A 26,707-nucleotide genomic window follows, 5' to 3' on the forward strand; every position below is an offset into this window, starting at 1 on the left:
ACTCACATCTGCCCGGCTGCTCGTTCAGAAGTAAACTGCTAGGGTACCCCACCTTCCTATGATCAGCTGCGAATAATGCCTTTATCTCTAGGCCCATTCATAGTTCTAAGTTATGGAAGTTGGTGGGCAGCATCATCAGCCCTTGGGATCTGCATGGAAGTCCATGTGCCTGGATCTATGTCACCAGCTCAGAGAGGACTGTCAGCACTCGAGGGGCAGCAGGCTTCACAGAGGCCACCCTGGGCACCAAGCAGAGGGGAGCCATCATCTCTCTCACTGCCACCACCCAGTCGCCTTCCTACATCTCCAGCTGATCATGTCACTTCCTTATTTAAAAACCTCTTCGCTGTCCACAGAATGAGGTCTGAACTTCTAAACCTGGCCTTCAGGCACTTCGGAGCATGGTCCCCATCCCTTACTGTGTGCCCGTGAGCCCCTAACACTCAGAAGAGCTCCATGTTACCCAAAGAACCACGTGTCAAGTCCAGGAGTCTTGATTATACCCTCTACCTGCAATTTCCTTCCCGACCTTCCGTAGCTAGAAGATGCTACTTTTCCTTCCAGGTACAATTCAGATGCCCCTCTTCTGTGGGTCAGAATGACAGGCTCAGTTAATGCCCTGATTATAACTTACTGTAGCACCCATGATAGCCGGTTTTGGCTGCTGGCAGCTGCCTGTTTGTCCTTCTCCAGTGGAAGCTCCTTATTCATTTTTGAATCCCCAGTGCCTAGCACAGCGCAAGCACCTCACAAGCCTGCATACTCAGCTGCCCATGTCTAAGACATCTTCTTTGTAGGCCTGAAGCATGAACAGTGACTTACATCACTGCTGTCCAGCTGTATCGGCCTGCGTTGCTCTAGCATGCTTCTGGTGAAGCCAGGGATCACTGGGAAAACCACATCCAGATCAAAATGAGAATGACAAGTGGGAAAATGACACAGCTGATTGGATAGTACTGTGGGAAGTAAGGGGATTACCAGAAGTCTAAAGAGACTTCCCAGAGAGATCTAAGTTAGCGACCCCGAAATCCCACCCGACTCTCCCAGGAGATACGGTGAGCAAGTGGCACCCTGGCCTCATCTCCTGTGGCCTTGCAGATCTCATACCTGAGCTCTTCTGCTTCCTGCTGTGCTTTCCGGGCCCTCTCGGCGACAATCTCATCACAGAGCACGTCATAGGGTTTGTCCAGGTGGTGCTCGCCCATCACCCAGACCCAGACCTCCTTATCAGCTCCCAGTTTCCAGTGAACAGATTTGCTGTTCTCTGCAAGAAAGCAAACTTCAGATCAACCAAAATCTTTAGCAAGGGTTAGTCTGTTTCCCATCATTAAAGGATTTAGGGTCTTTGGAGGAAAAAATAATTAGATGAAGCAAAGCCCCCCCCACTTGCCCAGAACGAGCAGCTTTTCTGGGCAGCAGTGGACGTGGTGGCAGTGGGGTGGCAGCTGCAGCAATGTTTGTTTTAAAATAAGATAAATATGGTTTTTGAGTGTGTCCATTTTATAAATGAGGAAGGCGAGGTGGGAAGAAAGCATGCATTATTTGCATCGGCCTTTAGGGTAGCAGGGCTAAGTCGGCTACCTGAACCCCTGGAGTCTAAGCATCTCCCTGTGACCCAGAATTAACAGCTGCCTCAGGGGTTGGTGTTCCCAGTATCTTTCTAGGCTCCGCTGCTGGTTAAAAAGCATACATTTTAGAGTTAAATCTTAGCCCTGCCATTTACTAGCTTTGTGACTTGGACAAATTACTTAACCTGCAATGTGGGAATACTAATACCTACTATGTAGGACTGGCGTGGGAGTGGGCAGGCTAGGTACACCAGGCACTTCCCCTAGGGCAGGGGTGTCAAACTCGTTTTCACCGGGGGCCACATCAGCCTCGTGGTTGCCTTCAAAGGGCTGAATGTAATTTGGGGACAGTATAAATGTCCCAAAATTCTTAAGAGGTAAGCAAGAGCTCAGCACTGCCACTGGCTAGGAACGAGGTGCCGGGCCAGATAAAACAAGGTGGCGGGCCGGATTCCGCCCGCAGGCCTTGTGTTTGCCACCTGTGCCCTAGTGCCTGCCTTGTACTAGGAGTTCAAGAGAGGTTAACTGCTATCATCACTCTCCTTATAGGGCTGCTCAGAGATTCACACCCGCTCGTGAGAAGATACTACTACCGGTAGTGTGATACGTGGTGAAGCTACTTAAATAACCCTTGTTTACAATTGGTCACAAGGGTTCTGTTACATTCTAGTGCCCTACTCCTGAGACTGGCCGCACAGGTCACGCTCCCTGAAACCTGGGGAAAGTGGAGCATAGCTGGGAGAGGCCAAGTGCTGCAGCTAAATCTGAAGGCCCCGGCAGAGAACTACCCAGGGCCATCCCGGCCCACAGTTGGTTCTGGTCAAAATCCCTGGGCCCCGGAGGATCTCAATCCAGCCGAGGTGCTGGGTACGTGTAAAGGGCACCCAACTGGAACACAGGCCAGGCCACGCTTCTAGGTTGGAAATCCACACTGGGACTGTCTTGTCTCCTTACATTAAGTAGAAGAAGGTTTGCAATTAAAGCATCTTCTGTCCAATGTATTGTTGACCTACTTCCTACTGTTGCCTGAGAATTCGCTAAAGAAGCAGGCTGCCCAGTCAGATCTGTGCGTTACGTAGGTGCTTCCCCTCTGCTCAGCACAGTGGAGACTTTCTGCAGGACGCTGAATAAGACACTGGGTAGGGGTGGGGGGAATGAATCACAGTCTTCACTATGAAAGGAGTAACTATGTCCTTCGGGAGGAAGCTGACCTCACACTGTTTCACTAGCGGAGAAATAGGGAAGGGCTACCCCGGGATGAAGGGAGATCAATCTCGAATGCGCCCTCCTGGGGACAAGCCCTGGCCAGCTGGGCTCTGTTTGGAGAAATGCCAAATGGCTCATTAACTTTAGAAAATTGTCACACCTCATAAAACTCCCTTTATCACACTGTCTCAGGGCAACTAATATTTTCCACTATGTCCATCTCCCAACCTTCACCTAAGTCACGCTCTACCATATTTTTTGACAGCAGGAGGGAGATGTCCTGAGAGGAAACTAGCAGAGTGCTGGGGCGGGGGACACAGCGGGAGGACCCAGGAATCCCAGCAGCTCTGCTCAGTACCACGCAGCACACACTTTCCCCAAACTGTCTCCAGAAATGCCCACAAGTTGCAGGCAGGGGCAGAAGGCACTGCCCTGGAGAGTGGGCGAGAGAAATCCTGGAGCTGCCTGGGAGCAGAGTAGGGTCCTTAGAAATCAAGACTAGAGAAGAGAACCGAAGGAGAGGGCCCGACAGAGTCTTGGTGTTTTAAAAGGATGTGGGCAGTGAGAGTATGGTGAAGTTAAAAAAGAATGTGGTTTGGGGCAAGAAGAAAGAGAATTAGACACAAAATGTCAGATTTAGCCAGGTGCCAAAAAAAAGGGCAGGGGGGCTCTTGACGGAGTGGCATTGACGATAATCTCTGTCCTGACCACTCCTCACCCTCAGGAGCTCTTACACGGGGCCTGAAAGTAAAGAGACTGGAGAGGTTTCAAGGGTTCCACGCAACGCACTAAAACCTTAGGGGAGGGGGAAGCTCTGATACCCCCAGCTTCATACCAATGTGAAGGCAGACCATTAAGGCCTCTGTTTAGTTCATTCCGCAATGACTTGGGAGTTTCCAACTCTGAGCACGACGCAGAGCTAGATGCTGCAGGGGGTACACGGATAAAACAGATGTGGCCCCTCCCTGCAAGTCACCTAGAGTCTGCGAGAGAAGGAGCGAGGCATTAGGTTGTGTATTTGATATAAGCTTTATTGCGTGTCTGCTCTGTGCAGGTACTCAGGTAGATGCGAGCATACACATGAACAACAGCAACCACTCCTGCCCTCCGGGAACTTACGTTCCAGTTGGAGGAGGTGGGCATTGAACAATTAATTAATTATAAAAGTAACACATTGGGGGAGGGTGGTATTAAAGGTGCTAAGGGAATGCTTAGGAAGATGAACTAACCAGTGTGAAAGGCCACCTTAGACTTTAAGTCCAATGAGGGTTCAAAGGATGGAGAAATTGCTTTGGAAGGACAGAAAAGAAATAAGAAGAGAAGTTCTTTGCGCTGAATTTTGGTGGCGGGATATAGAATTTAGACAGGGAGCAGGAGAGGGTTTGGTGCCCGATACAAAGAACAGCACTATCAAAGGTCACAGCGGGGGATCGGTGGGTGGGTTTTGGGGAAGAGGGTCTCAACCAGAGCTGGGAAAGGATTGGAAGTCACCTGGCCATGGGGTGCGGGCCGCCTGGGGTCAGAGGCCCACGTGGCACAGGTCCTAGGCACCCGGCTGGAGGGTTTCAACATGCAGAGAACAGATAAACAAGAAAGTGTTGACAAGGAGAGCAGAGAAATTCCAGTCTGGCAAGAGCTGAAAACTGGTAGGCACAGAACCACATTTCACCCCCAAATACTTCCTTTAAGGTACAAATTTAAGGGCTCCGAAGGGAGCAGCCACACCCTGTGATTTCACTTATATGTGGAATGTAAAAAAATAAATAAATAAACAAAACAGAAACAGACTCCTGGATACAGAGAACAAACGGATGGTTAGATGGGAGGGGAGTTAGTTGGAAAGGTAAGGGGAATAAGAGGTACAAATTGGCAGTTACAGAATCGATACGGGAATGTAAAGCACAGCATGGGGAACATAGTCAATAGTATTGTAATAACTACGTGGTGCCAGGTGGTTACTGGACTTATGGGGGCATCACTTTGTACGTTATATAAACGTCTAACCCCTATGCTGTACACCTGAAACTCATATAATGTTGAGTGTAAACTGTAATTGAGAAATATTTTAAAATCAAAAATTAAGCCCTGGCCAGCGTGGCTCTGTTAGTTGGTACGCTGTCCTGTAACCAAAAGGTTGTGGGTTTAGTTTTCAGTCAGGGAACACACATAGGTTGTGGGTTTGATTTCTGGTCTGGGTGCCAATCCCCACCCAGAAATGAGAAGCAACAAATGGACGCTTCTCTCACACATCAATGTTTCTCTCTCTCTAAAAGCAATGAAAAAAAATGCCCTTGGGTGAAGATAAAAAGTAATAAACAAAATTTAAAAATATAATTCTTTATTCTAAGTTAAAATTATATGTGTGTGTATTATATATATCCAGGCATTCTGGATTTTCTGTCTACTTCACCTTGAAATTACAAACACTTCAATCAGAGGACAGAGAGAGAGGGGACTTTATATGGCACTTCCATTTAATTACAAGTTTTTCTCCCAGTCCTTGAATCATGTTTATATATTACAGTGCTGTTCACGTTTGCTATCTTGGGGATGCTTAAGAATTTCTTCTAAAAACAGACTTTCTAGAAGAGTGGGTCAGGTCTGCTTGGTACCACAGCACAAAGAATTGCTGGGCAGAGACTCACGCCCACACCTCATTGCCCATGTGTAACTTCTAAATAGGCAGTGTTGTAAAGTATTGCAGAAAGCAGGCGACACACGTCCTTGGCGAGGAGGTGGCCAGGCTTATTCCAGGCTTATATTTCAGCATGACATGTTCAGGTCATCACTGTGTCTGACTGCCCTGCACGGGCCAGGAGGGGGAGACTGGAGGTGTCAGTGTGGATGGTCTCCTCATGTGCAGGTCCACGCAACACCAGGGCCCTCCCGGCTCCGAGACTGGGATTCAGAGAGTCACCACGTGGCCTCCACTGCGACCCAACCCAGCTTAGGACAACCAACCATGGGAACAGGTGAGGGTGTGAGAGGAAGGGAGGAGAATTATACAGTCCCCCCCCTTTATCCACGGGGCATATGTTCCAAGACCCTCTGAAGCTGTGAATAGTACCAAGCCCTATATACACTATATTTATTCCTATATGCACATCCCTATGATAGTATAAATTATGCACAGTGAGAGGTTAACAACGATAGTAATGAAATAGAAGGATTATAACAATATAACGTACCAAAAGTTATGTGAGCGGCCTTGGGGACATTATTAAGTAGAATAAGGGTCACTTGAGCACAAGCAGGGTGACCCTGCCGCAGTGGATCTGAGCGCTGAGACCTCGGCTCAGCGGCAGGCAGGGAGCGCCTACAGCACGGACGTGCTGGACGGGGCAGAAGCACGTCCAGAGGTAAGACACGCGGCAGGACGGTATCGGATTTCATCACGCTGCCCCACACGGTGCAGCTTAAAACTTACGAGTGGTTTACTTCAGGAATTTTCCATTTAATATTTCTGACCACAGTTGACAGTGGGTAACTAAAACTGTGGAAAGCAAAACTGTGGATAAGGGGGACTACTGTACACCCCATCCCCACAAAGGGAGGACTGGCCAAGGACTGGATTCATGGAAGACAGAAGAGCATCCACACCAGGGGCCTCCTACCAAATTTAAATACAATGGGGGGATCATCGGGGCTGATAAAAGCAGGGCACCCACCTATACCCAGGTTGTTAAAATATCGATATACTTCCCTAAACTCTGAACATTCTAAGTATCCCCCACCACTCTGGCTCCCTTCTAGGATAACTCACCCCTGATCCAGAAAGCAAACCGAAAGACGAACGCCTCGCTGGCAAGGGCTACTCTGGCTATATCCCTTCTTTTTCTTTGTTTTTTTATTTATTGATGAGAGAGAGAGAGAGAGATCAATTTTATTGCTCCATTTATTTATACATTCATTGGTTGATTCTTGTATGGGCCCTGACTCGTGATCAAACCTACAACCTTGGCGTATTGAGACAATACTGTAACCAACTAAGCTACACAGCCGAGGCCCCATGTCCCTTCTGGTGGATGCTTGTGCTGTGTTTGCCATTAAATATTTAGAGTAACCCCCAGGCTATTACTAACCCTATTTTACCACGAGGAAATTAAGGCTTAGGCAGGGTAAGTAACTTGCCCGAGATCATAGACCTAGTGAAATTGAAACTAGAATTCAAAACTGGTATGCGTGACCACAATGCCTGTGGTGTGTTTGGGGCAGCCTCATACTGTATTGTCCAAACTGAAACACTTTGAGAGCAAACAGTGAACCCCCCAAAAGGGATGCCAGAAAAACGAACACAAACAGGACTCTGCTGGACAAGCTGGCGGAGGGGCGACGGTTACTGTCACATTCCCTCTGGGCTTCACACAGCAGGATGGGCCAGGAGAAGGCTCAATCCAGCCCAGGTGCATTTTAACGAGGACCAGGGCGAGCCCTATAGGACTTCCAGAAATTACTTAAGACTGCTGCTTTCCCCACTGTTTGCTAGATTTATTAACCTGGGTAGTAATCCTGTAGTTACTAACACTAAAGTCCATCTTTTAAAACTTTAATAAATTTTTATGCTTATTTTAGAAAGAAAAAGAGAGAGGGAAGCTGGGGAATGCTGCATCCGGGAAAGCAGGTGGTGGTGAGGTGAGAACTTCGGTCAGGAGAGGAGACCAGCAGCATCCACGAGCTCAGGAGGTGAACAGGAAGAGGCGCTGCTATTACCTACACACGGATGCTCACCTCGTAAGAAGCCAAGCTCAGGTCTACTATCAAGGTCAGAGTTAGGGGAACAGACTAAGGCAGGAGACCCATGACACCAGGAGAGAGACTCAGCAGCAGCTCAACAGCATCAGACGCAGGGCTGAAGAACCGGCTGAGATAAGAACTAAATCCAGTGGTGGAGGACACCACAGTGGGGTTGAGAGTGAGGAGAGAGAAAGAACTGGACTTTGCAGGGGGCACAAGCCAAGGGCTAGATCATTGTTTCAACAAAAAGGGAAGGCTCTGCATAAAGAACTTGCCCTTTTGGTAACGATGAGAATCCAGCAAGTGAAGTTCCAGGACCCCAAGTCCCTTCCAAGGGCACACACACTGTGACCAGATCCCAGCCTGTTGCATTAGGTTTCCGTCAACTCCAGAGAGACCCGGTGAACTAGTGCTGGGCAGCCCACTGCTAAAGAGGGAGCAAAGGCCTCCTCTGTTTGTGCTACCAGAAAAAACCATGCAGAATGAAGGCTCCGTGGCAAGGCCCCGATGTCAGCATACGTTATCAAGCTCCAGGTAAGCTCCGCATGTAGCATAGGACCAGCTTTGGGAGAGAGAGACTCAAGGTCCATTTCAGCTCTGTGACTGACTTCTTCGTTGTTGCCCCACGCAAGTTAGTTAACATCCCTCAGCCTCAAAAGTGTGAACATTAATTAATTGAGCTGCAGGTTTGGCTGTGAGTATTCATGTGATAATATATTTATTTACTCACTGAGTTCAGGGCCTGATACACTGTCAGCTCAATAAACACCGGCTGGGGCTACTTTTAGAGACAAGAGCAGCGCGGTCCAAATGTGGGCTGAATCTGTAATCACACATTCTCGAGTAGCTCCATTACAAAGTCAAACAACAGGTGAATTAATTTTAATGTTTTATTTTACCCAAGATATCCAAAATACTAGGACAATAGAGAATGGATGTAAAGTTATTAATGTGGTATTTTACATTAGCTCCTTCTTACCAAGTCTTTGAAATCGATCATCTACACTGCAAGCGCGCCTCAGTGTGGGGAGCCTCATTCCAGGGCTCCAGAGCCACGTGCGCCTCGCGGCTACCGCCAGGACAGCAGCCCCCGCAGGCAGAGGAGGTCCGTGCGTTCCCCGCTCTCTAGGAATCACATTTCCCCACCACATCTTGAAATGACTTTCTAATCTATTACTGCATTAAATCCTTACTTCCTGTTGTTTTACTTACTTTAGCCCCTCCTACTTTAGCTTTCTGGTGACTGAAAGGTGGGCAGGTGCCCAGGATGCGTGGTGTCCCAGTTCATTGATGCTCCCTCAAACCTCACCAGAGCAGCTGTGCAGACAAAACAACGCCCGGATGACAATGAAAGCACGGCCACATGATGGGCTGGAATGGGGTCAAGTAGTGGGAGGTGGGCCTAAGATATATTTATTTACATTTTTAAAATTAAATGTATTGGGGTAACAAACTCACAAAACAAACCAGACAAACTCAATGATGTATTTAAAGAGCCAAGAAAAGGCCAATCTCCAATGCCGCAGCCTGGCTAACAACTGCTGAGAAAAAAAGAGAACTCGAATCAGCCGGGTACACGCTGGGTAGGTGGGGAGGGGGTGGAGGTGGGGGAGGCAGGAAGGCAGGGAGCTTAGGCCTGGAAGGAGCAGAGCCCAAGGTGAGGCCTCTCAACAAACACTGGCCAGGGGCTAGAAGGTCTGCGGCAGAAACACACCTCTGGAAATCACCGGCCCTAACAATACTGCCTTTATCTGTGGCCTCGGCTTCAGAGGCAGAACAATAGGAAAGACAGAGAACTACTGTCTTTTTAGTGGGAAGCAGGAAAAGAATCTCAAAAATGTGCCTTTTCTGTAACCGGAAGAGGAACTAGCTTAATGCAAAATATATTTTTCCAAGTGTGAAATTTAAGGGAATAATAAACTTCTACAGGAAATACCGATAAAACTTTCATTGTGTATATTAATATATTTTTTCACGATCACTTAGCTCATACAGTCTACAGGTTTTCTGAGAGGTAGAATCAAAACTCTGCAAAGGAAGAATTTAAGCAGAGAAACTGAAACTGTTTCTTAAGTCACCACAGGGAGATCAATTCAGCACATGTAAGAAGCCCAGAGTCTAACAAAAAGCTGGGCCATCGACTCCAGGGGCCAGAACCTTTCAGCTCTCAACAGTCCCTGAAGTCACCCTCCGCATCGGTATGTTATATCCACAATGAGCACGGTGCCCAGAGAGGCCCCGCTGTATCTGGTCAACTCTGATAAAGAACTCAAGGGGAGGCATGAACCAGTTCAGAAAGGTAAAAGGGTGTTGCTGCAGTTTGGACGTGTTCCTTGTGGAAGGAAAAGTTCTGTTTTGGATAGTGGAGAGTACTGTGGTAGCCAGCAGAACTGGGCGCCTCCTGGAGGCGTGGCCTTGCATGTATCACTCCTCCCATCCTGGTTTCTTCATTTGTAAAATAGGAAAATTAATCCTGACTTTGCAGAAGTTTTGTGAAGGTGAGATATCATGTATGTAAATGTGCTTTGCATAGTGTCTGACAAAATACCTGACAAATTACCATTGATAATAACAATAACACTAATAAATGAGATACTCATTTATTGCTATGTCATGATAAAGGCTTAATTGGAAAAAGTTTTTGATACAAAGCAGTATAAGGCAAAGGTCACTAAACTAACTTCCTTTTTAAGTTGCACATACCAGCATTCAAGTCAGATTCATGCTCTCAATCTCTGAAGCCCCGAATGGTTTTATCAAATTTTATTTTCCCTAGCTTCACAAAAAACGAGGAGAAATTGGTCTTGAATGCCTGTGTAAGTGACCTTGAACACTGTGTGTTTTTTAAAAAACAACTTAGTTATTCATCCATAACAAAATTTGACGGGACGGGGGGGGGGGGGGTAGGGTGCTGGCTTGGGAGGGCGCTTAGCGCGTGCTTTTCTCTGACTGTGCGTACACACTCTTAAGTCTGGGTGTACCCCTCCCCCACAGTTTCAGAAGGCCTCGAAAGCTACCGAGAAATTCCCTGGCTCAGGAAGAAATACATCTGAAAAGTGAATTCACACTAAAAAAGTATATATATAATACTAAAAAGTATTATTACTTTTTCCCTTGTAGCAGTATTTGTATTTTAAGAGGAAAATCTCTTAAAGTGATAACTCAAAGAAAAACTCTCTTAAAGTCTAAAAAATGCAAACCCGATTGTATAAAGATGCAGATACAAGGACTTTGTATGCTGGTAAGTAGATCACTAGGCATCTGTGACAATAGGGGGGATAGAAACCTTCCTTCACACCCCTCACATCAAACTCACGGGTGACTTTTTACTTCCGCTCAAGGTCAGTCTGGTTTCAAGCAAGCAATCTGCTTACACAACTCCAGGGTAATTGCTGTGTGTGTGTATGTGCCGCTGAGTGTAGACTTCAAGTTGATAAATTGCTCTATTAGAATCTCAATCACACTTAGGGTCCATCCACTAAACTGGAACTCACACCGGGCTTGCTTCTGACTAGTGTGAAATGTTCACACGAGCCAGGACCCGTCCTCCTAGCACACTCACAGAAGAAACGTAGCTAAGTTTACCTTTCTTTGGTCTGGATTTCACTGGCAAGGACTCCTTTTTTTCCATTGCTGCTTCTCTTTCTTTCCACCGGCGGATCTGTTCCTCCCTCATCTTGAAGAACAGGATCTGTTTCTGTTCTTCGCTGAGCTCTGCCAGCAGATCGGGATCTATGTACATCTCCGACAGTATCTGTTTCAGCATCTTCGCAGGGCTGGAGTCTTTTACACCTGTGGCAGAAGTTCTTGAAAATGGCCTCCACCTGGGCTGGCACTTGCAAGGCACGTCCTTCCTGGAGACTCACGGCAATGCCGAGTGGTGCGGATAAAAATTCAGCAAACTGGCTCTTGGTTTCTGGCACCCAACATCCTGCCCGAAATGCCGTTCACGAACCTGCCAGGAGCGACAGCCAAAAAGCAGGCACTATTAAAATGTGTAGATGCCGGGCAAGGACGGGCTTACGAATAAAGCTTGGCGGAAATGCGGTATTGTTTTTCATTTATGAGGAAAAGAAAAGCCGAGGCACGCTCTGTTGAGCTTGTGTAACCTCTACCCATAATTTCCAAAGATACTTTATCAAAAAAAAAAAAAAAAGCAAACCCTAGCTTTTTTACAGGTCAACCTCAGGGTAACAGAAAATTTAGCAGAGGTTTGGCCTTGTTCCAACCAAGCAAACACATTACTACCTCAGAGCCTAACAAACCAACTGTATGGCTCAGAAAAGAATTAGAGAAAATAAAAAGATAGGAAGAAATTAAAGGCTCTTTGCAAACTACTTATTTAAAAAAAATACTGTTTTTGAGACTTCACAGAATGGCCTACCTCAAACCAAACCAAAACAGAACCATGCTCAGGAAGGAAAAAGAAGAAATAAAAATTAGACCACAATGCCACTTTCCTATTTCCCCCTTAAAAGTAGCCCTGAGTAAACACACACGTTCTCTCGCCTTCACAGAAGGACAATGCAGTTCCAGACAACCTGCTAGAACCATGAAAACAGTGTGAGTGCAGGAGAGAACCTTCACGGACATTCTGGAAGGTCACCAGGTTTTAGGTGTACCTCCTCCAGATAACCTAATTTAATAAAATCTAAATCTACAGATCAGATAAACTGGGGGAACGGAGAGGTGACTAGGTTCATTACAAAGGATCCTTGCTTTAAAAAAGAGTTTATTAGAAGCTCCTTTAAAAAGGCTATGAAAGCCAGCAATTGGAGGCACGGAAGGGCCAACAGGAGGACGTTTACTGGAAGGTCAAGGAGTCATCTACTTTGATTTCTTACCCAAGTGCGGCATGGACTAGTATATTCACAAGCGGTCTCACAGTGGCTCTACTGGAAGGGGGCTGATAGGGGGGCACTGACGTTTCATTCCACTTTACGCATTTCTGTTTGGTTGATTTTAAAACAAAACAAAACAAAACAAAAAACGCCCTGGCTGGTGTGGCTCAGTGGATTGAGTGCCGGCCTGCAAACCAAAAGGTCGCCGGTTTGATTCCCTGTCAGGGCACATACCTGGGTTGTGGGCCAGGTCCCCAGCTAAGGCTGTGTGAGAAGCAACCGAGATGTATCTCTCACACATCAATGTTTCTCTCCCTTTCTCCCTCCTTCCCCTTATCTCTAAGAATAAATAAATAAAATTCAAAAATTAAACAGAAAAGCCAATCATACTTTTTTAACAAGAAGGAAATTATATTACATTTCCATTCTGGAAAAACAAGACTTTCATTTGTTCCAATATAATAGGCTCATCAAAATTCTAAGAAACTGACTAATAATTTGGTGCTTATAATGCCTCAATAATCTCATTATGTAGCCATGCCCTTTCAACTGTCATTTCTCCAAACGAAGTTCAAAGCCTCTTAGACTTCACTCCAGTCCCTGAGCCTCCCAGTCCCGCCCCCTGTTGCCATCCACATGCCAGACTGTGGTGCTCCTCCCACCCTCTGGAAATGTCCTGGAGCTTCCTCTCTTCCTCCTCTTGCAAACTGCTTCTCCATCTGCACCAGTCTTTGGAGACTAGCACTCAGAGCCAAAGTGGTTTGCATAACATAGCACTTAGATTCACTATTCATTCATTGTGTAGCAGGTTACAACTATTCTTGCTAACTGCATCCTATAATCTATATTCTGCAACATTCAACTACCGGAACTCAAATGGAACACAACATTAAGAGAAAATTAAAATAACTTAAAAGCAGTGTCTGGCTCCAAGTCAGCGAAGCATGTCTATCCCAGGATCTACCTTTGTACTTTGCTTTGAGGTGACCCTCAAAGGCTATAACAGCCACAAAATTGATGTCCTGTGATATTTTCTTGACTTTGGGCCTCCAACAGCTTCCCAAGGGGCAGGGCTCACTAAATTCGCACTAATGGAGAGGTCTCCAGAGGCCAACCGACCTCTTGTCTGTAAATGAAAAGAACCGGACGAAGAATTTGGCTGAGATGGAGTCCTAAGAAATCAAGGTGGACGACTCCTTAACATTCCAGTGAGAATGTCCTTCTGTTGGCCCTTCCAAGCCTCCAGTCGCTGTCTTTCACAAATAAAACGTGGTAGAAAATGAGGAGCCCAGTGAAACCTGAGGCTGCTTCTCTGTTCCCCATTTTGAAAGGGGTGCATCCCAGCAACAGTGACAGCGAGCGTAGAGTGAGCCTAAAAGCTAAATAAACCCCCGGAAGTGCCACATCCACTCCTTCCCCTCCCCCCCACGCAGAGCGGCCCTGGGAATCAGAGCTTCCACTCACTGTTGCAGCCACTGCCTGCAGCACGCAGCCCTTGGAGCTCAGCCTCCCACTCGCCCCATGTCTCAGATGCGGAGACGGAGGGTGGTGGAGCTGGGGCAGCCTGGCTCTGAGCCAGCTCGACTGGACTCCACCAGTATCGTGGAGTTTCTTTGTGAGCCCAGAATCAGAACATCATCGGGATGTGATATCACATGTGAGATATCTGAATGAAGACCAGAAATTCTGGCAAGCACAGGAATGCTGAACTGAAGGTGTGTGACCGGGTGCCTCTCGGGCAGACGCCTCAGCCACAGCAGCTGGGTGAGGAGATGCTGAAGCTCGCCCACAGTTTTAACTTTTTGTTTTGCCTTTTGTAGCAAACGTGGATTTTTGGCATGAAAGTTGACTAGTGGATCTTGAAGGAAAGACACTGGCTTCCCTGTGTCCTCAGAGGATATACTTGGGGACTCAACTGACAACAGTCCTGTGGTCAGGCAGCTAATGACACATACGCCATTCTAAGGCTGTTGATTCCTATAGGTGTGAACAAACTCTTTCCTCCCCCATGCTTTCAGATGGAAAAGTCAAACCCAGCACAGGGTGCTCAGAGAACAATGGGCAAAGGCCCCCCCACCCCCCGGCTCCCAGCTCTGCCACTCATGAGCTGTGGGACTTTGGGCTGTGACTTCACTTCGCTGGACTCAGTTTCTGCATCTGAAATGAAGGCCTGCACTGTCACTCCTTGGAGGACTATGCCAGACAATCTGTGCGAAGGTACAGGGCTGAGCAGAGTCGGCCCGGGTAGCGGGAATAGGAATGAGGAAATTAACCACCCAGGGTTCACCCCACTTTCACTCTCTGACGGGACAGTCACTGTCACACTGACTCAAACTCGAATGACTTCCCCTGACTTACCGAGTGTAGGACCCAATAAAAAGAAAATGCTCAGCTCACTTGGTTTTCTTCTTCTACGCCACTTTTCTTAAAAGACAGTGATGACAAGCCACAAGCCCACATGTGCTATTTATTCCAAAAATACATTTCTCAAGGGCCATAGGGTCAGGCGCTTTCCAGGATATCGGCAGCTCCCGCCTCTCACACTCCCACAGCCCTGCTCTCCAGAACAGCAGGTGTGCCCCAATGATGCTGAGAGAACACCAAAACCAAAGCCAGCAAACAAACAAAAACCAACCTGAGACGCAGCAGAAATCACAAAAAATTACAATACGGACACTATAACTTTAATATTAAGAATATAGTTTGAATTTGAATTATTTAAAAATAGCCTGCTCTATTTTCAGATTTGCAGTTATCTTATTCAATTTTATCTTATTAATCTATCTGTACAGGGGCCATTTTGAAGATAAAGTACCACAGCTGACAGCAATTTGGTAAGTTTCGTAAATATATACCAGTCTTTAGAAATTTGAAATTACTGTACACACAAACTTCTCTAGAAAATTCCACTCCCATGCCAGATCTATGGCCACATATGCTTTCCATTTATTTGCTCACTTAAAAAATATTGCATCTAAGTCGTCTCCATGAAACAGGCAATCAAATAAAAGCCGTCTCGGAGGTGAGGAGACGACGTTTAGAGAGATCTGCCGCACTTGCTTCTTCCCCGTGACCCCGGGGAGGGGAGAGACCAGTTGCGACTTCCCACTGCGTCCCCACGCCCACCCGCTTCGGGCGCCCGCTGGGGAAAAAAGGCCAACGCGGCGGAGCTGACTGGGGGCCCTGGTCCCAGTCTGCAGCAGGCCCCGGTCCCCCGCGCTCGGGGCCCGCAGGGCTCCCCGGTGCTGGCGGGCTGACACCGTGTCCCCGAAGGGGACCCCACGGCTCTACCCACGTGTGTGCGTGTGCTCGTCCACGGCGAGTCGGGGCGGCCGCACCGGCGTGGGGCGCAGGTCGCGGGGCCTCGGGAGGCGGGGGCGGGCGGGGGAGACGGCGGGGCGCTGGGGCTGCTGGACTGGAGTCCAGAAACCTTCGAGCAGCCCAGACCCTCCCGGGCGGGGCCGGGCCGGACGAGTGTGCACACGCCCCTCGGGCACACCAGCCCCGCCCGCAGCCCAGAGCTGCCCGGAGTCGCTCCCACGTGCCCTGTGCCCGCCCCCTCCGGGGTCCCCCTAAGTGCGACCGCGAGCCCCGGCCCCCTGGCTCACCCGCCGGCGCTCCAGACACCGGACACCGGACACCGGACACCGGACGCCCGCCCGCCGTGGCCCGGCTCGCCGCCCGGCCGCGCACCTGAGCCTGCCCGGCGCGGCGGAGGGGCCGTGGCACCCAGGCCTAGCCGCTCCCCAGCCCTGCGCCCTCCCGCTTCTCCCCCAGGACCCCCCCCCCCCACCTCCCACCGCCCGGTCCCCGGTCTTCTCCCGACCTCCCCTTCTCGGCCCCTGCCCCCAGCACGGCACCCACCTGCAGCGCCTGGGGCTCACCTGGCCCGGCGCCCCGCGCACCCGCCACGTCCAGCTGGGGCGGCCAAAGCTGTCGGGGACGGGAGGGACGGACAGGCAGAGGCACCCGCGAGCGGCACTGGCTGGCTGGACAAACACTCCAGCGAGAGGCTGGCAAACAGCGTCCCTCAGCCCCGGCCCGCCCGCGCTGCCCCACCCACAGCCCGCATGCCGGGGTGACTGGCTGGGCGCTGGCGGCCCCGCCCGGGCTCCTGGACACGCTCCAGGGCCGCGCGGCGGCGGGGCAGGCGGCCGGCTGCACGCCAGGCCCGCTGTCCCAGGGGCCCCCTGGCCGTCGCAGCGGTGGTCCAGGCCCAGGCCACCCCGTCCACCCGCAGTCTCCGACGGTTCCTGGCTCGTCCCGCCATCTCGGGTCTCTGCGTAACTTATTCGTATCAGCGGCCCGGCCGCTTCTCCACCCTAGAGCTCAGGGTTTCTTGCAAGGTGGAGCCAGCGGGGGCCGGCAGGCCTTTCTCAGTTACACTGAGTCCCACGGGCAGAGTCGGCTCACCTCTCGGGTTCTGCTCCTGCGTCTCTAGGAGCTTCCCCCCACCCCCCTACTTTTGTTGTCTTTAACTAAATGATCAAAACTCTCAGGCACTTGCCAGTACCGGTGTGGCTTTGTAGGACAGGGTCAAGAAGGAGAAAGGCTGGAAAGATGAAGACGGAAAACAGCAGTGACACCGACAGAAAAGTAAAAGAAACCTGAAGGTCAAGAATCCTGTGAATTTCAGCGAGAACTGGCTGGGGTGGTGCATGAAGGGAGGCGCTGATTGAGGACAGGAAGAGGAACTCTCGGAGGAAATTGGAGCAGAAGCAGAGACATTGGAGGGTATGTTCCCCTGAAGAGAAACACACAAAACTGGAGGAGATCCGCTGGATTTGGGGAACCCCAGAGGGCTCCTGTTGGGGAAAGATGTAATACAACAGCCCACCTCTCCACAGCCTGTCTAGCAAATTCAGGAGCCTGGCTTGCTCTATTCAAGCATGAAACTGTCTCACCTCCAGCCTCTCCAAACTGCAGAAGGTATTCAAGGTTAGAAAGAGCCTCGGGGCAGAGATCCACCCCAGACCTAGCTATTTAGGAACCATCCCAGGCATCCTGACATGGGGAAATTTCTGGTTTAGTTTCGGTTCCCTCTGCTTATTAAATGAATGGCCTGTGGGGTGTTTTTTGGCTGGAGCGTCATTTGCCCCTGGTGAGCTGTGGCCAGTTCACAGGGAATCCTAACACTGTGGAGTGAACAGCTGATGAGCCATGAAGGGTGGTGCATTAGGCAGTAAAAATTCCATGCGACACTTGTAACAACCAATTACCTTCCACCACATTCCACCTCTCTCCAGGTCCTTTATCACAGCGCTCCCACAGTGCTACTAACGTCTCTGTCCTTTGGTTTCGCCCTCTGAATAACAGCAGTGCCTACCTAACTCATTAAGTTGTTACAAGGGTTAAATGAGGTAAAGCATGTAAAATGCTTACAACAGTTTCTGAAAGTGGTAAGAGTTCAGACACATTAGCTCCTGTTATTCCACATCACATACTATAATTCTAAGTTATCGCTTCCTACCTAGGTTATGGATTTTGCCTCCTAGGGTACCTGGACTCCAAGGCAGCCTCGTGACCCCCCCGTGTAGTGCAGGAGTCCTTTCCTTGACTGTGGGGACCACATTCCAAGACCACCAGTGGTTGATTAAAACCACGGGTAGTACCAAACTCTATATATACTATGTTTTTTCCTATATCTGCTATGATAAAGTTTAATTTATAAATTAGGAACAGTAAGAGATTAATAATAATAACTAATCATAAAATGGAAGAATTACAACAACATACTGTAATGAAAGTTATGTGAATGGCTTTGGGCCATTATTAAGTAAAATTAGGGTGACTTGAGCAAAAGCACCACGATGCTGTGACAGCCGATCTGATCACCTAGGCTACTAGGTGGCTATGCACACTAAGGTGTGCATAGAGTATATGGTGGGAATGTGCTGACAAAGGATGGTTTGTGTCGAGGGCAGGGCAGAGCAGGGAAGGTTTCACTGGGGTGGCACACAATTTAAAACTAGCGAGTTGCGTGGACACAGACAACAGTATGGTGATTACCAGAGAGAAAGGGGGTGGGGGAGTAGAAGAGGGTATGGGGCTTGCTTAATGGAGATGGAAGGAGACTTGACTTCTTGATGGAAGGGAGTGCTGAACACATAATATAATATACAGATGAGGTACTAAAGAACTGAACACCTGCAACCTATGTAATTTTATTAACCAATGTCACCCCAATAAATTAAATAAAAAAGAAGGGCCCTGGCTACTGTGGCTCAGTAGATTAAGTGCTGGCCTGTGAGCTGGAAGGTTGCTGGTTCGATTCCCAGTCAGGGCACATGCCTGGGTTGCAGGCCAGGTCCCCGGTTGGGGGTGTGTGAGAGGCAATGGATCAATGTTTCTCTCACACATCGTTGTTTCTCTCCCTCTCTTCTCTCTTTAAGCATAAATAAATATAAATCTTTAAAAAAAGAAGAAGAAAATATTATGAGTTTTTTTCCTGGAATTTACCATTTAATATTTTCAGAGCACTGTTGACCAGCCACAGATAAGTGGGGGTACTACATTATGTTGCTTATAAAAGCCGTTGTAGCTTGTCCTGGTGTATGTCTGTCTCCTTCTCGGATCATTTACTCCTTGGAAAGCCAACTGATATGTTATGACCAACCCTATGGAGAGGCCCACGTGGAGAGGAACTGAGGGCTCCTGCCAATAGCCACAGAATGAACTTGGACATGGATTCTATAGCCTCGGTCAAACCTTCAGCTGACTGCAGCATTGGCCTATAGCTTCAATGCAAATTCATGAGATCACCCAGTCAAGCCACTCTTCAATTCCTGACCTGCAACATTGAGGTGTTAAATTTGTGTTGTATTAAGAAACAATTGGGGGACACTTGTTACACAGCAGTAGATAACTAATACAACTCCACACTGGTCTGGTCTAGTTTCTAAGGCAGTTTTAGCTAGCTTTATGTATAGGAAATTTCATGTACTGGATAGCTTAATTAAACACAGATCTTTGACCTCACCCCAGAGCTAAGGAATATAATATCTGCAAGGGCCAGGCATCTGTGTTTTGAGCAAGCACTCCTAGCATTGGGTCAAAGGTGGGATTACCGGCCCTGCTGTCAGAAAGTCCGCTCTAGGTACTCCAGGCCGTACATTTCTGAGAGCAGTTGTCAAACTTAACTTGATAAACTTACTTCTAATCCTTCATTTGGTTGCTAAAACATCTTTGACGCCCAGCCCTCCTTCTTGCCCAAAGGAAGACTTAACCTCTCACCAACCTTCAAAACCCAGAACAACCTAACACTAATGTCTTTCAACTGTATCATCTTCCTAATGCAAACCCTGCACTCAGATAACCTGGCATTTTCAGGCCCCAAACCTATACAGGCTCTGCAGCTTCACACCACGGAGCTTGTCTAAAAAGTCTTGTCCCACAACTTGGCTTATGAATATCCTACCTGTCCTTCGAGCATCAGTCTTTAGGAAACCTTTCTTGCCTACCCTCCCCCCAGCCGGAAACAGTCCGTGCCTCTTCCATGCTTATATTCGTATCACAAGTTAGCACTTAACACATCAAGAACCATTGAATGAAAACTCACTAGGTGCCAGGCCCAGTGGTGACACTGGGGGCCAGCAGAGAGCAGCCGGCCAGGGCCCCTGCTGCCACTTCGCTGCAGCTCTGCCCTGTGCAGTAGCTGTGTGTATGTTTCTACCGCTTTCAAAGTGCAAATGTTATGACAGCAAGAACTAGCCTATGCAAATCTGAATCCTTCCCGACACCCAGGCACACGACAGGTGTGCAGTGCAGGTTGGTTGAATGGATGTTAACGGCCCACATGAGTGCCGGCCATACACACATAGTTCAGTCCTCCACTCAGCGTGGAGCCCAGTGCCTCCTTCCTTTTCTCTCCTTGTCTCCTTTCTGCTCTTCTTGCCATGTGTCTCTTTCCTATATTTGTAAATATCTCTCCTCCTTTTAATCTCTGTAGTTCTTTCTCCATCCTCTTCACCCTGTCTCCCCCCTCCTCTACCACCTGCCCTTTCTGCTTCCTCTTCCCCATGGGGTTTCCTTTACCAACTGGCATAATCTAGAACCAAAAATATACTTCTTCTCCACTTTAAAACTAGACAAAATGTTTTCTATTGCTTTAAAAAAAGTCAAACAGCTGTTACTTATTTATGAGGCCCTGGATTACTCCCTCCCTCCCTTTGGGCCAGGGTTCTCAGTAGGGAACCCTCCCCCACCAGTGAACCCTCCCCCACCAGCGTGTGTGTGGAGGACTGCTGCCTTCACCTGCCGGCAATACTCCTGATCGAGTGTGAGGTCTGGGCCACCAGTGGGGCAGCTACTGCTGGCTGTCCACTGGCTAGTTAGAGACATACATGGTGGGTGTCACCAGGACACATGTTCAGGAGTGCCCCAATGCCCATCCAGGGCCAGTGGTTCAAGGGAAAAGCTAATATCTATTTACTATGGTATATACTAATTTTTAAAAATGGTCATTTATTTCCAGTAATGGAGACCAAAACCCAAATAGCCCGCATTTTAATCGACAAGTCCTCTGGCATTCCTTTTGGAAGGTTGCTAAAGAACCCTGCTGCCCAGGGCTGGGGGGACAGCCACCGGTCGTGGCACTGTCTGCTGGAGGGGTGCCAAGCAGGGCCCACAGAGCCCGAGGCCCCCCCCCACCCCGGGGCGGAGCGGGACAGCGGCCACGCTGCTGCCAGAAAGGCTCGAGGGCCACTACTCGCTTCCCTGAGGCCAGTTTGCGTTTGAGTTCCACAGAAAGTGGAAGTTACCTTCACTTCTTTTCTTTAGGGGAAAAAATAGGATAAACAATATTTTCCCTGTCATGTTTTATCATCTGCAACCACTTTTTTTAATTCTTAAAGGAGTAAGTTCTGCCTTTGTCCCACGGTGAATATGAAGTAGATGTGAAAGAAAAAGACTAAACATTTCAACTTTATTAAAAATTGATCAAATTTCAAAATACATCCCAGTCAAGTCACCGATCATGAAAATGTTATTGAAGGTCTTCTGTATGTTTAGTTTTCTGCCAGCAGTTAGATTTGATTATGAACTATTTTCATCGGTTTACAACTCTATTTGGGCTTTGTTTTTCATCTTTATAAATATCAAGATAAACTGCTGGCCTTTTTATTCATCTTTGAATTCATTAGATTACTCTAATTTTTAATCTTTTCCCTGTATTACCTTTATGGGCTTGTTTCTGAGAAGGCGTCCTTATTATCCGTGTTTCTATATCACAGCGGTACGCAGCCTGTGGCCCAGAGGAACTGCTGACCTGAGGCTCGCGCATGGAATTGAATAGCTTCTCCCCCAAGATAAGGGACGTCTGTGAAGAGCTGGAGGTACTCGATGCATCTGGCTGACCTTTCCAGAAAAGGAGCAGAGGCAAGCTCTTGTTAGCGTGACGGCATTCCTTGGATCTTTCCCAGGCAGCTTCTAGTAGGTCTCCTAATGCTAATAAAACCAAGGTCTCATCTCTTCCTTAGACCAGATTCAGAAGCAGGTTTTGATTTCCTAACTTTGCTCTGGTGTACAATCTTTGCAAAAAGTACACAAATTCATTTTAGTTTTATGCGGGTTTACTGCCAGTGAGTACAGAAGTAGTTCTCAAGCACATGTGACAATAACCTAGAGAGATGCAATGTTTGGCCCTTTGTCTCCCCGCTTCAAGGGGTTCTCGATTGGGATAGGATGGAGCACAGACATCACAATTTTTTCAGAGCATCCTAGGAGGTTCTAATGGGTGGCCAAGGTTAGGAACCACTAAAATATATGGAAACACAGCTAATTGATTAGGGGAGATTTTGAAGGCATAGTAATGGTAGCCCCTAGACGTTACTAAAATACACATGAAACCAGATGTTCATCTTCTTGGTTCTGGCCTTGAAGTAAGTCTCATAATCTTGTCCGGGGATGGGCATCATTTAATAAGGTGGGAATTCCATGCAATGCATGAGATGACAGTGTCCGGCTTGCCACGGCTGCCCCACGTATCTAAGACTTGCATATTCGTTCCTTTTACTGTTGCCTGGTTATGAAACTCAGATGCTCCCCCTGGCCTTTTAGTTGAGGAAAGTACTTCCCTCTGTGGCCCAAGGACTCCTTACCCGCACTCCATGGCCCTGGGTGTTCTCAGTCACTTCGTTGTCTTTCCTGGACGTGGCTTTAATTCTGCTCCCTAGAACTGTTCTCCCCACTGAACCATTTCCCTCCATTATATTCTGTGTGCCTGAAGACTGCCTCTAACGGGAAGTTGAAGTTCATTCTACCCGTGGGCAAAGTAAGGCACTTTACCTCTTCCTCTAAGCGTATGCTTAAATAAGAACCAACCCATGACCTCAACACTGCATGCTATTGTTTAAGTTCGAGACAGAGAGTTTATTGGCATTTTAGTGTTTTAATGACAGAGAAACTTGTATGGCATCCAGTCTAGTGAAAGTTATGGCCAATAAATGATAGATCATGCTACACAAATAGCGAACTATGAATAAGGGTAGAGTCCCTTTGGAGAAAGAAATCAGTATCCATGTAGAATCGATATAACCACACTTGCCCCTCATTGGGAATGAGTGCTGCATGTTAGAAGTCCTCATTAAAAGACAATAAATTATACATCATTTAGAAGGAATCTGAACATTATTCGGACCTCAGCTGCAGCTGAAAAAAGGGACAAGGGGAGCAGGTTTAACTGGCACAGAACTAGCTAGTGGCATGTCCAGAATTAAAACAACGAGTTTATGACCCATGACCCTCCCAGGTATGACACTACCTTAAGTGAACTAGATCGCTACTGACTTCAGGAGGAAGGGTGAAGGGAAGTGCATTTCTCTCCTAACATAAAGCCCCTCTGTCTCTTGATGAAGAGGCAGACTGGAGTGGCCTTCAGGGCTGTGCTAGTTCAAGGCCAGCTGTGGGGTGTACAGGACTCCCCTCTCCTCTACCAGTTTCCTCACAGTGCTGGGCTCACAGTAGATGACCGCAGGGACCACATCAAGCTGTGGAGCCCACTCTGGGGAACAGCTGAGGCTATGAGCCTCTTAAGTATAACAAGCAGGTCTTGATAGAACAATCAATCAGTTCCAACTGTTTCCTTAGGTCAAATTCTAACAAAAACAGGAAGCACATGGAGAAGAAAGTGGGGAATCAGAAGGAAAAGAGGAATCAACAGCAGAAGTGTAATGAGACTGGAGGTGATTTTTACTTATTTATTTGTTTAAAAGACTGTATTTATTTTTAGAGAGAGGAGAAGGGAGGGGGAGAAACGTGATGATCTGTTGCGTCTTGCACACGCCCCTACCGGGGACTGGGCTGCGACCCAGGCGTGGGTCCCAACCAGGAACTGAACTGGCGGCCTTTCACTTCGCAGGAAGATGCCCAATCAACCGAGCCACCCTGGTCAGGGCTGGAGGTGATTTTTAAAATGAATCCATAATCCAGTTGCTTCCTTAAGTGAGCTTTTCTGTCCTCCGAAGCCTCAAATCCACCCTCCTTTCCTGTAGGAGAGCTGTGCACGCAGGAGAGGAAGGAAGAACGCACCTGGCGTCTGGAAATGATTTTGAATTGAAAGAGGAGGAATTTCTCTGGTCAATACTGGCTTAAAAGTGTACACTTTATGGTTAGCTTTGCTACATGGTGAAGGAACAGCCCTTCTAGATTGGCTAAACAGAAAATCTAGGAACAAAAGACTCAAATCTTACTGTTGTTTTAAAAATACTATTTCCCAGTTAGACTCCATGAAAGTGGAGTATGTCACTAACGAGGTAACACTGGATGGTCAGGCGGACACAGTTTCTAGTCCTCTGAGTGCGCTGTACGTGATGACGACACCACAGGTCTGTGCAGATTAACATTTCAGAGCGCTTTTAAGCTGCTATTTCAGTCAGGGCTCTTGCATATCTGGTGAGATAGGCCTTTTGATCTTAACCAACAAGTGAGGACTCGGCCTAGATTGCATAATTGCTTGGGTAGTGGTGGGACTAGGGCTGGGCCTTGGGGGTTCTGACATCCAGTCCATGCCTCCCCGCCTCCACCGCCCTCACCCACCCGGCTGCTGGCACTCTGTCATTGGCCCTGCTTCCACAGGAAATCTGGAACTTTGTCTCATTATGTTTGCATCCCCAGAGCCTAGTCCAGTGCCTGATACAGAATAGGTACTTAATGCATGTTTGTTGAAGAAATAAATTCATCTAAATTTGGGCTTGCCCAGAGAGAATCAGTGCCTGCCTGAATACTGTGGGTAAACTCATTTTTGGAAATTAAGGTCAAGTAGCTTTGTAATCTAAGAAATTATCAGTGTGCTTTGTGGAATTATCTCAACCTTGGGAATGGCTCATGTAGCTTGAATGTGCTGAAATGGGAAGCTGTTCTGAATGAAAGCGTGGGGGAGTCTCATGGGGATTTGTATTCTTATCTTGCCACAGAATGATGTGCTTCTATTTTTATGTTCCCTTGAAGTTTTATTATTTTTTAAATTATCATTCATTATGTGCAATGATATAAATCTTTTATCCCTAGAATGTGAATGACACACCCTAGGTAACTATTGTTTAGAAATACATAGCATTTCTAGAACTCTGACACAGGATTACCACTTACATGACTGGTCTTGCGATTTTAATAATGTCATCATGAATTATAATTCAACAGTTTCTCTGTTCTAGGTTCTTCAACCAGATTATAAATTCCTTCAGTCGCCTTGTGCGTTCTATTTATTTTATACCCGCCTCATGCACAGTGAAGGGCTCACCGCACAGCAACAGGTATCTGAGAGGCAGATCTAGGCACAGACTGAGGCGCTCCCTTGGTGGGTCTCTGTGGTCGTGAGAATATTTGTTTGTTAAATTTTCATCTTGATCCCACTTGAACATATTGTAGTTGGAATGGAATTCTGTTTTATTAAACTTCTCATAGTATTTCATAAGAATTATATATTTTTATTGTAAAACTTTTTGTTGGTAGGGCAAAAAATACAGACAGAATTAAGGGAGCTATTTCTAGCATATTTGAGTTAAGAAGAGAAGCCACACGTGGCTCCCCTCTTCCTCCTCTTCCTGCTTCCCTTCTCTTCCTACTGAAGCAACGTGTTTAAAATCTACAGTGTGATTCCCATTGTTAAAGTGAGAGGGAAGTGAATGATTGCTTCTGCCTGTTCATCAGACATGCAGTAAACGTCTGTTATTGCTGGGGGGGGGGGGGCGGGTAACAGAAAGAAACAGTTCTTGATGGCGATAAGCATATTATCTAAAAGGGGGAAATGTCATAAGTAAAAACCATGGTAATAATTTTAATAAAGGGGTAGAAAGTGTGAGTACCGCGAAGGCCCCAGACAAAGCTGAGAGCGTTCAGGAGAAGATACAGCGCACCATCTTGCAGTGATTGTGACAAGCTGCAATGATTGTGACAAAATGTACCTCACTTTCCCCCCTTCTTCCTGGAGCTTTGGTAAGGAAATGGTGCAAATTCATGGGGACAGTCACAGAGGCAGCTGGGGTTGTCAGTGAGGCTGGAAACATAATAGGATTTTAAGGCTTTTTCTTAATTAGACATTAGACTCTAGGATTTTAGGAGCATTTTCTTAATTAGACATTTTTAGTCCTCTGGCCTGATCTTTCCCACTTGTATCAGTTATCTTTTGCTGCATAACAAAGACCCTAGAACTTAGAGACATTAAACAGTTGCACTTTAATATTTCTGAGTCTGTGGGTCAGCTGGGTGGTTATTCTGCTGGTCTTGCCTGGACTCATCCTGTGGGTTAGCTGGAACCTGGGACCGGCTGGAATAGCTGGGCCCCTCCCTGCACGTGGCCTTCCACTCTAAAGTTGTCTAGACCACAGAGCAGTAGTGGCGTCCCAAGAGAACAAGTCCCAATGTGTTGCTGCTCGTGTGCTCATGTTCTGTTGGCCAAGGCAAGCCACCTGGCTGAGTCCAGAGTCAAAGTAGGAGGGACCACACAGTGACATGGATACTGGGAGGTGTGACTCACTGGGAACCATTAGCGTAACAGTCTGCCCCACGGTCTAATACAAAACGCTCTAGGATGGGAACAGTGTGCCCAAGGAAGCTCAGATTTGTATAGGAATTTATTCCTTGGTGTCCTGGGGTGGCTTGTTTCTGCAGATGACTCATGTCGAGGGTCTGGACAACTCATAAATTAGGACAGACCACTGTGGTGCTTCTTACAAGGGCCTTCCTTTCTCTCTCTCTCTCTCTCTTTCTCTCTCTCTTTCTTTCTCTTTCCCTCTTTCTTTCTCTCCCCTTCCTTCCTTCCTCTCTTCCTCCCTCCCTCCTTGCCTTCCTTCCAAGAGGGACAGTGCCTTACCCATGCTAACTTAGAGAGCATTAAAGACTAGAATTCAGATCTCAATGTAA

The 26,707-nt window shown here is 47.7% G+C and overlaps 1 protein-coding gene across 2 annotated transcripts in view; it reads right to left on the minus strand.

Moving 5' to 3' along the window:
- Positions 1–16,398, minus strand: part of SH2D4A (SH2 domain containing 4A) — a 49,828-nt gene extending 33,430 nt beyond the window's left edge. The window contains exons 1-3 of one of the 2 annotated variants that reach the window (XM_053916517.2): positions 16,214–16,398; positions 11,094–11,463; positions 1,108–1,264 (exon numbers count right to left, since the gene is read on the minus strand). In XM_053916517.2, coding sequence (XP_053772492.1) covers positions 1,108–1,264; positions 11,094–11,274 — 338 coding nt within the window. In that variant the 5' untranslated portion in view covers positions 11,275–11,463; positions 16,214–16,398. Of the gene's footprint in view, positions 1–1,107; positions 1,265–11,093; positions 11,464–15,644; positions 15,726–16,213 lie in introns of those variants that run through there. The other variant, XM_053916518.2, reaches the window with a different exon arrangement.
- Positions 16,399–26,707: the final 10,309 nt, after the last annotated feature.

This window comes from Desmodus rotundus, chromosome 13 (assembly GCF_022682495.2).
Source record: "Desmodus rotundus isolate HL8 chromosome 13, HLdesRot8A.1, whole genome shotgun sequence".
Taxonomy (NCBI): Eukaryota; Metazoa; Chordata; class Mammalia; order Chiroptera; family Phyllostomidae; genus Desmodus; species Desmodus rotundus.